At 32.3% G+C, this 15,177-nt stretch overlaps 2 protein-coding genes across 3 annotated transcripts; both read right to left on the bottom strand.

Annotated features, from left to right (window-relative positions):
* Positions 1–1,306: 1,306 nt before the first annotated feature.
* On the bottom strand, positions 1,307–4,805 carry LOC122279893. Of its 2 annotated transcripts, XM_043090788.1 has the most exons (5): positions 4,611–4,805; positions 4,396–4,533; positions 2,893–3,094; positions 1,703–1,747; positions 1,307–1,608 (listed from the first exon to the last, which is right to left on the bottom strand). In XM_043090788.1, the coding sequence occupies exons 1-5, from the start codon at positions 4,704–4,706 to the stop codon at positions 1,595–1,597; spliced, it is 495 nt and encodes a 164-aa protein (XP_042946722.1). In that variant the 5' UTR covers positions 4,707–4,805; the 3' UTR covers positions 1,307–1,594. The 2 variants fall into 2 exon arrangements, with proteins under 2 accessions (XP_042946722.1, XP_042946723.1); XM_043090789.1 differs by lacking the exon at positions 1,703–1,747.
* Positions 4,806–12,108: 7,303 nt separating this feature from the next.
* Positions 12,109–14,010, bottom strand: LOC122279859. The gene is made up of 3 exons (XM_043090740.1): positions 13,780–14,010; positions 13,551–13,688; positions 12,109–12,456 (listed from the first exon to the last, which is right to left on the bottom strand). Exons 1-3 carry the CDS (start codon positions 13,873–13,875, stop codon positions 12,265–12,267), a joined length of 426 nt encoding a protein of 141 aa, XP_042946674.1. The 5' UTR covers positions 13,876–14,010; the 3' UTR covers positions 12,109–12,264.
* Positions 14,011–15,177: the final 1,167 nt, after the last annotated feature.

The raw sequence follows: 15,177 nt of genomic DNA, 5'->3' as shown, positions 1-15,177 counted from the left end.
ATCCTCCTGGTGAAGACCCGAATGGCTATGAGCTTGCAAGTGAATTCAAGACACTAGTTCATACGGAATGTCATAAACACTTCAAACTAAAGCTCTCTTGCTTTCTTTTTTTAAATCTGGTAAATCTAAGATTGGAAGTCTTTGCTTTGAGTAGTTTTGGTTCAAGGAAGGTTGTGGTACTATGTTCATATTCTAAAGCAGTTGTTGAATTGTAGATTAAATTGTAAAATGTTTTATATTATTTATTTGTAAGTGCAAAATACTATTAAGCTTTGCTTGTGGGCATCGATGAGTGTGTGAATATACTGATGGTAGGTTGGTTTGGATAGATTGAAGTATAAAAATAAAACTTTATTATGATTCAATAAACTAATGTCTTTGATAGTGGTTCAATGAACTAATATCTCTATTATAACTTACAAGCACAAAAGACTTTGAAGTAACTATTATATTAAGCTTTAGTAGATTACATGTATACATATTATGTACCTGACAGGAAAGTGGTGTGAGGCGTAGTTATATGCACGAAGAAAGCTCCATGTTTATTAATATATGAAAAAAAAATTACTTTATTGTAGAAACGAAGCCTCCTCTCTTCTTTAGTTTTGGTTTTTTCATAGGAGATAGAGAGAAGTTTTAGATAAAAAGAAAAGAAAAAAAGAGTTGGTGTTTATTCTTAAACAGTTGTTAGTTGAAATAGTGTGCAAGTGGATTTGGATGAATGTATAAATGTCAAGTAGATTATATGCAAGTGTAAAAAAATTACTACAGTTTCAACAGTAATTTTTTTTTTTAATTTTGTAATTGAGTATTTGCAACGACTAAAAATCATTAGAAATAGTCAAAAACTCGTTGCAATTGTTTTATTCCAGCGATTTTAGTCATTGGAAAAAATGTTAAATACAACAAAGGAAATAAGCGCTGCTTCTGATGGCGGGTTTTTGCAACGCTTTTCTAGCCTTTTGCATCGATTTAAGTCTTTGAAAAAAATGTTAAATACAATAAAAGAAGGAAGCGCTGCTTCTGATATGGGGTATTTACAGCACTTTTTGGATCTTTTGCAGCGATTTTAGTTCTTGCAAAAAACGTTAAATGTAACAAATGTAGCAAGCACTGCTTTTGATATGGGGTGTTTGCAGTGTTTTTTTATCTTTTGCAGCGATTTTAGTTCTTGAAAAAAATATTACATGCAACGAAGGAAGCAAGCGTTGCTTTTGATATGTGGTATTTGCAGCGCTATTAAGAACTTTTGCAAGGATTAAATCACTAGAATTGCTCAAAAGCAGCGATCGTAATGGAAATTTCATACCCCATCTCTAGCGTGCTATTTTATTATTTACAACGAAAATATATCGCTAAAATTGATATTATTTGCAACGTTTTTTCGATATCGTTGCAATTGATCAAAAAAGAAAGAATTATAGTGTCGAACGTGTAAGGAACTAAAAAATGCTGCAATTGAGGTATTGCAGCGTTTTATACTAGTATTTCCAAAGATTTTGGACGTACAACGCTTCCATTTGCCTCATAATTAACTACCTATTTCCCACAATCTCCTTGAGCTCCACAAGCATGTCACTTGTGAGAAACCTTCTCAACCTAAATAACCTGAAAATAACACTCAAACGTTATAGACTGCATGAAAATCTTATAAAGAACCGCATCCACCACCAAGTCAATGTTGAAATGAAAGAATACCAACCATCCGCAATATGACCTTCCCAAAACCACTCTTTCCCACGGTTGCCTAAGCCAGCGGGACGCAAATAAAAAGCAGCATATAAGGAATAGGCGATTTGGAAAAGCAGCAGCAGAAATGACAGGTCAAGATCAATTTTTCAATATAAGAAATACTAAATTCTCAATATCCAAACATATAAAATGAAAGCAACAGCCGATATTTTGCTAAAGAATAGGCTATAGCGTAGTTAAAAAATTGCAAACATATTTTATAATTCCTAAGCAAATAAAATTAGCTTACCAATTGTTTGTTATCACAGTATTTTTCAAAAATAAACCCACAAACAGTACATTAAACTAAAACTAAATGCATGATTTTAAAGGAAAAAAATGAAAAAGAGCAATAACTGGTTGTACAAGATCATCAAAAGGATCATAGGACGAGAAGCGCTTAAATACGAAGTTAAGGGATAAATATATTCTCCAGTAAGAATGTGAAGGACTAGCCCGGGACAAGTACCGTAAGAAGGGATGGATACAGGCATTAGAAAGAACCACAGAAGAAAATTGAGTGATACATATTAGGGATTCAAGGACGAGGAGACGCCATGTATTAGGTTGTATTCCTAGGATGAAAAAAGTACTATTGAGGGCTGAAACCATTCAAGAGGTTAAAGAGGTACTATATAGAGGATCGAGATTGCAAAAAGCAACGCTGCCGCTAACAATTTTTCTTTTATAACTTCTATTTGCTAAAAAAATAAAATGACTGTTTTACAATTACAACACCAGGTTATTTACCTCTAAAATAGGTGAAGATTTCCATGTGAAATCCTCTCTGAATTCATGTGAAATGTAAATATCCTCTTTGGAAGTGGATTAATTTTTTTTTTTATTACAGAAACTAGGGTTCCGTAAGCATCCCAACTAATCCTAAGGGTGCACAGGTTCTTGGCAAATATTTTGCCGTAAGTACATCTCGGGAAATTCAAGGGGAGAATTCCCCAGTTTGATGGTCCCGAACAATTGTTTACACCCAAGATAATTCGAGCCTTAGACTTGGAGGGAGCATAACACCAAGACCAAGGCTTTTACCACTTGAGCCAATCCCTAGGGTTTCGTTAAAAAGAAACAAAACAACAACCCCTTAATAGAGTCACAAATCCATGAAGGCTTAATTGAATTAATCTCCCTTGAAGGTAATGCATTTACCTTGTTCATCCTCAGTAGGTTTCAGCCTGAAAGACAACACCGACTCCCCAAATACATCCAAACGCACTACAGCTTGATAGGTCTTAGTCTTGCCTCCATTAGCGAGGTCCTTGGCCTCAAAGGTGATAAAAAACCTGACTATATCAAGAACCATAGACATTGTTTTTAAAACCTTCACAAGCTTCAGCTTTGCACTTGTATCCTACACAACAGTGTCATCATATATAAGAAATTACTAGTATGGGGCATAACAAATAACTGACTATATCAGCACATTGGAAGGAAACCATCCATGAACTTTAGGAATAGACTTCTATCTCCTCCATGCTCTATGCATGCGGCACATTACAGCGCAAACGCTTATTCTAAAGAAAATCCCAATATAGCTTATGCATCATAAGCAGAAAAAACCAAGACTAAAAAAAAAATGTTCGGTTCAGGCCGATGCAAATTGAATTGGTAAAAAACCGAACCAATTTTAGTGAACTTTTGAAAAATTTATTGAGCCGCTTCAATAGACTAATTTTAGCCAATTTTAGACTGATTTTAACGAATTTAAAACTAAATTTATTTTTAAACCATCTAACAACCAAGTTTTTTTTTTTAACTTCTAGTTCAAAAATATGATAGAATTAAACATATATTAACTTTTTCATCATTGTATTCAATAAGAATCGCAGAAAAACTGAAAAAAAAAAAAAAAAAAAAAAAAAAAAAAAAAAAAAAAAGATATGTAGTTCTTTATTTTCTTTAGTTGAACAAAAAAATTAGGAGATAGATGAGTATTTTGTTTTAAATTTGTGGTTGTGCATAAAACACAGCATTTGTCATGTTTCACACCCCCTAGTGAAAAATTAGCAATTTAACTAGTTTTGTATAGAAAAACTTCCGAGGATGCGGTGCAAAGGACCGGGGTTTATTTTGCAGGGATGGGTCCAAAGGACCCTGCCTTGGAGAGGTTCCCGACATTAAAAAAATAAAAAATAAAAAAAACTTCATGGTCTTTATCTTCTTTGAATATGAGGTAAAAAAAGGTCGACAATTAAGGCTAAATACATAAATTACATATTTATTAAAATTATTTAGATTGATTTCATATTTTTATTGAAAGTAGTCCACGAATTTAAGTTTTATACACGATATGAAATGCTTGAATTACATTATATATAATTTTTAATACTTTTTATCAGTATTGAAAAACTCTATTCAAAATTTTCGTTAATCGCCTGATTCAAACTCAATTTCTGGAATCGCTCGATTGATTTGAATCGGTCCTATCCCCATTTCGATTTTTCGAGCCTTTGAAAAAACCGAAATATGGAAGAGCCTTAATCGTATATAATCTTCTTATAGACTTATTTTCAAATGAGTTTTGGGTCACCGCTGTGGTTTTTATTTAATTATCTCCATCTAATGAATAAAACAAAGAGGAAAGAGCGAAACAATGAAGAAATACGGTATACCAATGCAGCATCTCAGAAATATAGAATAAAAAAATTGAACCTCGAATCGACGGTGGTATTCATCAATTGCAAGCTGCGAATATTTTTGGAACAAGATGTATTCGTCCTCGAGGTTTAAGTTGCATGGTTGGATCATGTGAAAAGCGCAGACGTCAGGCATGGAAGGAACATCAAATCCCTAAAATAACGAACGTGAAGGAATTAACTGAGTTAAAGCAGACAAGGTCATGGAAGAACTGAATGAATTCTACTTACGTCGCTCTTCACAACTTCATTCTTGTAGAAGACGAATTCCTCGTCAGTGATTTCATGCTGTTCATCAAATCTGCCACACCTTCCTGCCGAACCCATTGATCTATTGGTGAAGAGAGATCAGAGAAACCGTAGCCGGCCGCCGGACTCACGCAACGAACAAACCTCTTTTATTTGTTGAAGACGTCCTTGCGTTCTCAGGAAAATATATAATTCGAAAAAATTTCATACTAATACGTGCACTCCTTCGATTTAATTTTAATTGGTTAGTTAGAAAATAGATTTATTAAAATTAATTTCAATTTAAATTTTGAATTTACTTATAGTAACAAAACTCAATTCACTTTTACACGTAACAAAACTTATTTCTCACACTGGGAAGATGCTTTTCGGCCCAAGTAGTCATCGTCCTTCTCCTAAAAATATTTAAAATAGAATAATACTACATACGGTCATTTATTCATATTTTTTATACAATCTACTGATATAATTGATTAGATTAATTTTTTTAATACAAAACTAATCATATCATTAGAGTGTACAAAAAAGTACGTAAAATTGACTACACATAAAATTTTTATTTAAGATAATATTTGATCATGCATTCTCTCCAACTTTTAACACTTTTTTTTTTTAAATGTTTCATAGTGTTTGTAAAAACAGAACACCTTACCAGTGATTCCAAAGCAATAATGGTTTTTTTTTTTAAATTGACTTCAATTCAATTAATCATAAATTAAAGAAGTTACAGCTGTGATCAATAAATTCAGGTACAAGTCCCGATTACAAGCCAATTACTCATCGGTTATAAGCTCCCCCGCACACATTTTTCATTATGCCGGACAATATCTAAAAATTTCAAAAACTCTCTAATTATACAGCCATTTTGATTTTCGAGATTCTGTAAAAATTGAGGTGTCCATATCGACTTGTTTATGAGAAAACAACTCATTTCTCCCCCACTCTTCAAAGGAGAAGAGGGATTTTCTACCCTCATCCTCCAAAGAAGGATAAGGACTCACTACCCTCCTCTTCTAAATGAGAAAAGTGAATTGCCTATTTCAATTTATTCTCATTTAAATCTAACAGACATAACAAAAAGTAAAACAACCCTGATAAACCCTAATTGAAAAAGAAAAAAGAAAAAAGCATTGTGCTCGCCACAGGCACATCCACTGATTGCGTGCCGGACTCACTACCAACGTCGTATGCCCAGCCACCATCTGCACATTTCATGCAAATCCTAAGAGCCCACCAAGGGACCATGTTTCAGCCCACATGTCATGCGGGCAGCTCCGCACACAGCAATAATGGGTTTTGGAGATGAGTAGTGATAGGGTTATACTATTCACACAATATATGTACAATTTTAAATATAATAATATTTTTTATTAAATTTAAATTCATCAAATCAAAAGTAAAAGTTAAAATAATATTATTTTATTACACAGTTATAAACAAATTGTCACCCAGTAACAAGTCTATCATTTCTCTTACAGGTAGACATGCCCCCATATAAATGGGAATCCATACTATAAGAATCTAGAATTTAGTGTAATTACTAAAAAATAATAAGTCCTGCTTTCCACCCACAAAATTGAGTTCCCCAAAATATTATTAGGAAAAAAGAGATAAGAGAGAAGAGCACAATATTCTGATTGGTTTACCTAACGTAAAGGTAGATATGTGCATTTGTGCAAGCTCTCTATTAATTAAAAAAAAAAGTGAGTTGAATGGTTGATATTTAAAATGTGAGTTGTTTTATTTGAGTCTTATACCTGTTCAATTTTTTCTTTTTTTGTAAATAAGTTCGTAGAACTTATACACCCAAAAACTATACAAATTATTTTAGAGGAATTTTTCTAAATACACTCTTAGAGTGTGCAAGTATCGAGCACTCGCTTTTAAAAAAAAGATCCACTATTTAAAAACTGATTTTTCTATATAGATTTCATATTTATACACTTATTTCAAAAAAATTGCGCGAGGCTTCCATTGCCAAATATTACAAATAGAGTTTTGCTACTCATCATTAGGGGTGTAACCGGTCCGGTTCGGTCCGGTTTTATACAAAATCTAGGACCGAACCGGTAGGCACCGGTTTTGCATTTTTCAAAACCGATTACGCACCGATTTTTCTCCTAAACCGGTATTCCGGTTTTACAGGTTTCCGGTCCAGTTTGATCCGGTTTTCCGGTTTTAATAAAATACAAATTTTTTATAAAAATTCTGTTTAAAAGAAAAAACTGATTTAAAAAATTCTGTTTACCATTTACAAAAATTTGCTTTGCAAAAAAAAATCTGTTATGTAAAAAAATTCTGCTATCAAAAATCTGGTTTATAAAAAAAAAAATCTGCTATGTAAAAAATTCTGATATAAAAAATCTGCTTTATAAAAAAAATCTGTTATATAAACAAAATTCGCTATATAAAAAACTGCTATGAAACAAAAACTAAAATAAGAAATCTAGTGTAAAAAAAAAAATCTGCTATAATCCTATATTAGACTATTAGTATTAGTATATATATTAGTATTAGTTATAGCTATATAATATATTAGACAATATAATAGTATTAATATTAGACTATTAGTATAGCTATATGTTAGTGTTAGTTTTGATGATTTAGTATAACTATTAGTATGAGTATAACTATAATCTATATTAGAATATTAGTATTAGTATATATGTGATTATTTTTTATGTGATTAAAAATTATATATAATATAAAATATATTATATATAATATTAATATATAAATAGTACCGGTCCGGTCCGGTCCAAAACTAACCGAAACCGAAACCGGCCCGGTTCCGACCGGTTTTTCATTTATGAAAACCGGTTCCGGACCGAACCGTTCCAAAACCAGCACAACTGGTCCGGGCCGGTTTTCCGGTTTGCCCGTTTTTTTTTACACCCCTACTCATCATCTTCACATACCACGCTTATTTAATAGAATATTTCTACTCATCATCCAGACATTACATATTTGATAAAATAAAATAATAAAAAATTATATTTAGTGTGAGGATGATGATATAATTTTTCTTATTGATATAATTTCTCATTAAAAAAAATTTAGATAAAACGTTTAAGGTCAAGTCTATACAACAAATTAGGGAAGCATAATGTCTATTATTTACTTTGAGAGAGATGCTTAGAGACACACAACATTTTTAACAAATTTTTATAAAACTATTTATTATTTGGAGCTATTCAAAATTCAAATAAACGAAGAGGTGAACAGCAATCAGAAAAACCCAAGCCGGTCCTAGACTCGCGCACAAATAAGCCCTCCTTTTTTTTAATGTATTTTTGCTCGAATAAACCCTCTTTTATTTGATTTGTTGGAGATGTCCTTGCGTCCTCCAAAAAGTATATAATAAGAAAAAGAAAAATGCTAACTACAAGCGAGAGGGGTAGTCGCCGCGTAGTTGGGTCGTATGTGTACTTAATGAAACGGTGCGTATCGTGTTTCACTATCAATACGGCTATGCAATCAACGATTAACACAACTCCATTGAAAGCATTTCGCCCAAACACTTCGCCCTTTCATCTCCCCTCCCATTTTCTCCATCTACCTTGCAAATTCTTTGATCTTCTCAATCAACCTAACCTTTACTTCCTTTATCTTCTTCCTCCTCTTTTATTCTATGGTGGTTCTCCTTTCCTGCGTGTAAAATCTGTTTCCCCTCCTCAGTTTAAGCTAACATTACCACTTTGTTCCCCCTCCGAATTTTGGGTTGATGGTTTTGGATTTGATGGTGGGGGTGTAGATGAAGGTCTCTGGATAGGAAAGGCGGAGGGAGAGGAGGCCATGTGCTGTGATTGGATCCATTACAGCTTTGTTACCCTCAAACCCTAGTTAATTAGCTCAAGCTTACAAAACTCAAGCAAATAGAGAGAGCAACAGGGTTGTGTTGCTGGTTTTCACTCTACGTCTAGCTTGGTGATATCTAGATTTTTTTTTTTTTGGAGTTTCCAAGAATCAAATAATACTAACCTTCAACCAGAAAAGAGAACAAGAAATAAAGGCTTTTACCCACCAAATTTTCAGCTGAATCAGCCATCTTCCCTCTCTTTACCCACTCTTTGAAGCTTTGTTTCTCATTTCAAGGGGCTGTTCTATGATGCTTAAAGTAGTTGGGTAAGAGTTTGGGAGAGAAAATGAAGAATCAGAAAAAGGGTAAAGAAGACCGTGAAATGGCTTTTTTTTTTTTTTTAAATAAATAGTAGCTGCCACGTCAACCCCGACTACACGGCGTTTATCATCGACGACTGTGTATAGAATTGCTGAAGAAGAAAAAAATGTGTTTGCATTTGCTCTTGAGGTGGCTTGCTGGAGGCCACGTCAGCTATTATTCAAAAATAAAAATAAAAACATAAAATTATTCAAGAAGATGAATATTGGAAGAAATAAAAAACTCTATGAAAAATCTATCATTTTCTTTTCTTTTAATATTTGCTATTCATCATTATATATATCACACAGTACACACACTACATTTATTTTTATTTTTTTAATATTTTTTTATTTTATTCATATTAAATAGAGGGCTGTACAAAATATCGAAAAACCGACCGAGATCGACTCAGACCGGCCGTCGAAGATCGGAACCAGCGTAGAACTGATCGAGACACGGTAGAATTTCTTCAAAATCAATGTCCAGCGGTTCGGATGGTTTTACTGTATTTTTTTTAATTATACATATATAAAACAACATTGTTTCACTTAAACTTAAGTTAAACGGTGTCATTTTAAGACTCAGTATTTGAAAAAAATATAAAAGGAATGGTGCCGTTTTAACTCTATGGTTCGCACGACGCATGCTCCTTTTCTTCCTCCTCATTTCTTTTTTCACTTTCAGTTTCACAGTTCTCAAGTTTTGCCGCCCCCCCCCTCTCTCTCTCTCTCTCTCTCTCTCTCTCTCTCTCTCTCTCTCTCTCTCTCTCTCTCTCTCTCTCTCTCTCTCTCTCTCATGGTGCACGCGGCCACCAAAGACGCCGACGAACCGACCGGAGTTACGCTGAGATTGATGACGACGGTTTCCACCCCTTTCACCAACCGATTTTGGTCGAGATTTACATCATTTCAGGATATCGATACGTTTCGATTGGACAAAAACTGAATCAATACGTCGGTTTTCACTTCTAAAATTTAAACTAATTAAATTCTTCTATTCATCAGCTATATATCACATATTTATAAAGAGAAAAAAATAAAAAAAAAATTATATATGATATATAGAGTAGAGATGATAAGTAAAATTTTTTCAACCATAATATATGAAATTCAGATATTATTATTTTTTAATAATAGCCAATAATGGCTTTCGTAATTGCCACATGGCTAAGGGCAAAACCTTAGAAACGTCCTATAATAATTTACGATTCACACACGTCAAGCTCTCTCTTTTTTTAAAAAGTAGAATTTATTATTAATTTAAAATGAAAAATCTTCTAATAAAAATAATTTTAAAAAAAATTAATAAAAATAATTACACATAAAATTTTTATAATTTACCAATATCAATTGTCTTTCAAGTTTCAGCTACCGAGTTTCCCGGCATTAGCGACCGTGAATTGAGAATTTCGTCAACTATTTCGTGCTTCAGCAGGTGCATACATATAGACCACTCCCTCAACAATTTTTTAACAATTCAACCATATCTTTTTAAGAGAATTTTTTAATCTTTAGATTAATTACTAAATTCCTAAAGTACTAAAATTAATTATTTTTAAGATGAAATCCAGGCATCACTTTAGCGATCACTTGGGGTGGCACTGGCAGTCCTTGAAAAAGGTTATAATAATCACATAAACAATTAATGTATGTGATCGATTTTATGTGATTACGCTGTGTATTATTACTTTTTTGTTTTTTTAAAAGGATAATATTACTCATCATTTTAATTTTTATTATCTTTTTATCATCTTATGATGTGATATTAGATAATTAAAAACTATTTATTATATTTTACTTGTGAATTTATTATCTAATATCATGTCATGAGATAATGAGATAGTGATGAAAATTAAGATGATGAAAAGATTTTTTCTTTTTAAAATATTAACTATAGCATGACCGCTAGAAATTTTGGATATTATTATTATTATTATTATTTTCTTTGAATATTGATTATTACATATTTTATTATGAAATGACTTATTTACATAATTATCATTATATTACGTTGAAATTATGTTATGTTAAAATAGATATATGGTAGACTCAACGAAAAATTCTATCCACCATCCAAGTAATCACCCTTCCCCATTTTCTCCTTATGCGGCATCCAATAATTGGATGTGATATTAAGTAATCAAGGATAAATAGTTTTCTAATCATTTTATGCCACATTAGAAGAGGTGAGAGATTGATGAAAAAAATTATGATATATAGCACTTCTCTTTTATGAAAATGGTTGCGTTCAGGTTAAACAAAATCGAGTTAATCATTAACAGATTTCGACGATCGTGTTGTATCATTTATTATTTATATGAGTCATGTTAAAATTTTAAAATTCAACACACTTAAAACTGATTCCATATAATTGAATACTTATAACTTAACACAATCACCATTCACAAACAAGTGATGCAGATCCTAGATTTGGAACTAGGTTTCCAAGTTTATTTCAGGTATGTGGGTTGCGACATGTGGGCCTTTTTCCTGTCCACCAACCTCTATAACACCTAAGAGCATTTACATTCGATGTCTCAAAAGTACCAGATTTTTCATAATTTAAGATTTATTATGAAGTTTTGATCAAAATACCCCCACATCCAGATCCCTATTTTAGGAAAAAGGTTTAGGGAATAAACAGTAACTATTCATTCTTTAAATCATTTTTATCAATATTTTATTTTAATATACAAAATAAATAATTTTTCAGTCATCTACACTTTCTCTCATACTCATATTTATTATAGTTTTAAATAATAATTTTAAAAATGATTTAATTAATTATGAAAAATATAAAAAAATTGATTTTAAAAATATTATCATATACACAAAAAAATAATTTAAATTTTTGTTTAAAATATTCACTAGAGTAATAGTTCAAAACATAAGAAAAAATATTGAGTAATTAAATTTGTAAATGGAAGTGAGAGAAAAAAGTGATAAAGAAATAATAGATAAATATTGTTTTAATAGAATAGAGAAAGGATAGGGAATGAGATGTAGGAGGTTTTTGAAAGATGAGTAAAATTTAGGAAAAAATTTTAAGAAATGTAATTTTTAGCTAAATTATAAGAAATTTTATGGAGAATGGGATGTGAATGCTCTAAGTTCCATCCCTTTTATGCCTTCTGGCCGCTCAATCTATTAGACATTAACGAGTCATTAATTATCCCACAACGTACAGGCCTGCCTTACTTTGTGAAAGTAACAATTTTCCAAGGAAAATAACATCCATAAGTCAAATATTTATTAATAATAGTGAGTTGAGATGATAGAGTAAGTTTTGTAAAGCCCACTTAAGATGAGTTTAGATATATTTAGATGTTAAGATGAATTTATATATATTTTTAAGAAGTTGAAAAGGATTGTGAGTCACGCGTCTATAGATGCATTGAGTTGAAAAATATTGTTAGTCCCACTTCCCTAATTGAATTAATCTCCTTTCAAGGTAATGCATTTACCTTGTTCATCCTCAGTAGGCTTCAGCCTGAAAGACAACACCGACTCCCCCAAATACATCCAAACGCACTACAGCTTGATAGGTCTTAATCTTGCCTCCATCAGCGAGGTCCTTGGCCTCAAAGGTGATAAAATACCTGACTATATCAAGAACCATAGACATTGTTTTTAAAACCTTCACAAGCTCCAGCTTTGCACTTGTATCCTACACAACAGTGTCATCATATAAGAAATTACTAGTATAGGGCATAACAAATAACTGACTAAGCACATTGGAAGGAAACCATCCATGAACTTTAGGAATAGGCTTCTATCTCCTCCATGCTCTATGCATGCACATCACAGTGCAAAGGCTTATTCTAAAGAAAATCCCAATAGAGCTTATGCATCATAAGCAGAAAATACCAAGACTAAAAAAAATGTTCGGTTCAGGCCGAATCGTTAAAAATCCGAACCAATTTTAGTTAACTTTTAAAAAATTTGCTAAACCGCTTCAATAGCTAGACCAATTTTAGACTGATTTTAACGGATTTAAAACTAAATTTATTTTTAAACTACCTAACAACCAAGTTTTTTTTAACTTCTTGTACAGAAATATGATAGAATTAAACTTATATTATCTTTTTCATCATTATATTCAATAAGAATAGCATAAAAACTGAAAAAAAAAAAAAAAAAAAAAAAAAACTTGTAGTTCGTTATTTTCTTTAGTTGAACAAAAACATTGATGGTCTTTTAAATGTGTTTGTGCATAAAATACAGCATTTTTCATGTTCTAATAACTTAACGGTCTTTATCTTCTTCATATATGAGGTAAAAAAAATGAGAATACATAAATTAAGGTTAAATACATAAATTAGATATTTATTGAAACTATTTAGATTGATTTCATATTTTTATTGAAAATAGTCCATGAATTTAAGTTTTATACACGATATAAAATGCTTGAATTACATTATATATAATTTTTAATACTTTTTATCAGTATTGAAAAAATCTATTCAAAATTGTCGTTAATCGCCTGATTCAAACTCAATTTGTGGAATCGCTCGATTGATTTGAATCGGTCCTATCCCCATTTCGGTTTTTCGAGCCTTTGTAAAAACCGAAACATGGAAGAGCCTTAATCCTATATAATATTCTTATAGACTTATTTTCAAATGAGTTTTGGGTCACCGCTGTGGTTTTTATTTAATTATCTCCATATAATAAATAAAACAAAGAGGAAAGAGCGAAACAATGAAGAAATACGGTATACCCAATGCAATCATCTCAGAAATATAGAATAAAAAATTGAACCTCGAATCGACGGTGGTATTTATCAATTGCAAGCTGCGAATATTTTTGGAACAAGATGTACTCGCTCTCGCGGTTTAAGTTGCATGGTTGGATCATGTGAAAAGCGGAGACGTCAGGCATGGAAGGAACATCAAATCCCTAAAATAACGAACGTGACGAGGAGATGAAGGAATTAACTGAGTTAAAGCAGACAACTAGGTCATAGAAGAACTGAATGAATTCTACTTACGTCGCTCTTCACAACTTCATTCTTGTAGAAGACGAATTCCTCGTCAGTGACTACATGCTCTTCATTAAATCTGCCACACTTTTCTACCGAACCCATTGATCTATTGGTGAAGAGCGATCAGAGAAACACTAGCCGGCCGCTGGAGTCGCGCAACGAACAAGCCTCTTTTATTTGTTGAAGACGTTCTTGCGTTCTCAGGAAAAATATATGGTTCACACTCGGAAGTTACCTTTTCGGGAGCCCCTAGCCCAAGTAGTCATCGTCCTCCCTAAAAATAATATCTGATCATATATTGGGCTTTTTGGACTTTATTTTAGTTTGCACCCTACATTGAGCCCAATTAGGGAATTTCTATTTTGGGCTTCACATAGCCTACCCCTTGATGGGTCGAGCCCAATGTTTGGGCTTGCTTATTTTTAGTGTAGGCTCTAATAGTTATTTGATCATAAGCCGTTATGCATTCTCTCCAACTTCAACATTTTTTTTTATTTTTTAAATGTTTCATAGTGTTTGTAAAAACACAACACGTTACCAGTGATTCCAAAGCAATAATGGGTTTTGGAGACGAGTAGTGATAGGGTTATACTATTTACACAATTTATGTACAATTTTAAATATAATAATATTTTTTATTAAATTTAAAATCATCAAATCAAAAGTAAAAGTTAAAATAATATTATTTTATTACACAGTTGTAAACAAATTATTATACAGTAACAAGTCTATCATTTCTCTTGCAGGTAGACATGTCCCCCCCCCCGCCCCCCCCCCCCCCCCCCAAATATTATATAAATGGAACAAGTCTATCATTTCTCTTGCAGGTAGACATGTCCCCCCCCCGCCCCCCCCCCCCCCCCCAAATATTATATAAATGGGAATCCATTATATATATACATGTGATATAAGGAAACAAATAGAAATCTTGTTATTGTTATAATTTATCATTAAAAAAAGACTTAGATGAAAGGGTTACAGGTCAAGTCTATAAAGATTAGGGTAATGTCTATTATTTTACTATGAGAGAGACGCGTAAAGAAAACATTTTTTACAATTTTTTATAAAACTATCTGTTATTTCGAGCTATTCAAAATTCAAATAAACGAACAGGTGAATCCCACAAGAGTCAAAGACCTTTTTTTTTTTTTTTTGAACTGTTATTTTGTTGGAAGAAAGGAGCAGGCCAGGGCGCGACCCACAATACACGGCAAGAATCATGATGATCTTGAAAAACTCCAAACGTGTGAAGATATCCATTCCTTGCTTTTTGAAGTGAATAGGATTACCAATCTTTCCTTCAAGTACTGGGGACTGGGGAGGGACCATTTCTGATTTCTCCCCTTAAATCACCCAAAATTACCTTCAAATCAAACAACATCATTCATTTTCTCCCGAGTTATT

Source organism: Carya illinoinensis, chromosome 10 (genome assembly GCF_018687715.1).
Source record: "Carya illinoinensis cultivar Pawnee chromosome 10, C.illinoinensisPawnee_v1, whole genome shotgun sequence".
In the NCBI taxonomy this organism is placed as follows: Eukaryota; Viridiplantae; Streptophyta; class Magnoliopsida; order Fagales; family Juglandaceae; genus Carya; species Carya illinoinensis.
This window is presented reverse-complemented; position numbering and strand designations above follow the sequence as displayed.

What these genes read in the sequence shown, in the direction of transcription:
- LOC122279893 (XM_043090788.1), bottom strand. Translation starts at nt 4,706, where the DNA reads ATGGGTTCGGCAGGAAGGTGTGGCAGATTTGATGAACAGCATGAAATC. An exon ending in ATGAAGTTGTGAAGAGCGAC is followed by an intron (nt 4,534 to 4,610) that starts GTAAGTAGAATT and finishes TCGTTATTTTAG; the next exon opens with GGATTTGATGTTCCTTCCAT. An exon ending in ACCTACTGAGGATGAACAAG is followed by an intron (nt 1,748 to 2,892) that starts GTAAATGCATTA and finishes CCGCTGGCTTAG; the next exon opens with GCAACCGTGGGAAAGAGTGG.
- LOC122279859 (XM_043090740.1), bottom strand. Translation starts at nt 13,875, where the DNA reads ATGGGTTCGGTAGAAAAGTGTGGCAGATTTAATGAAGAGCATGTAGTC. An exon ending in ATGAAGTTGTGAAGAGCGAC is followed by an intron (nt 13,689 to 13,779) that starts GTAAGTAGAATT and finishes TCGTTATTTTAG; the next exon opens with GGATTTGATGTTCCTTCCAT. An exon ending in AATACCACCGTCGATTCGAG is followed by an intron (nt 12,457 to 13,550) that starts GTTCAATTTTTT and finishes ACTGTTGTGTAG; the next exon opens with GATACAAGTGCAAAGCTGGA.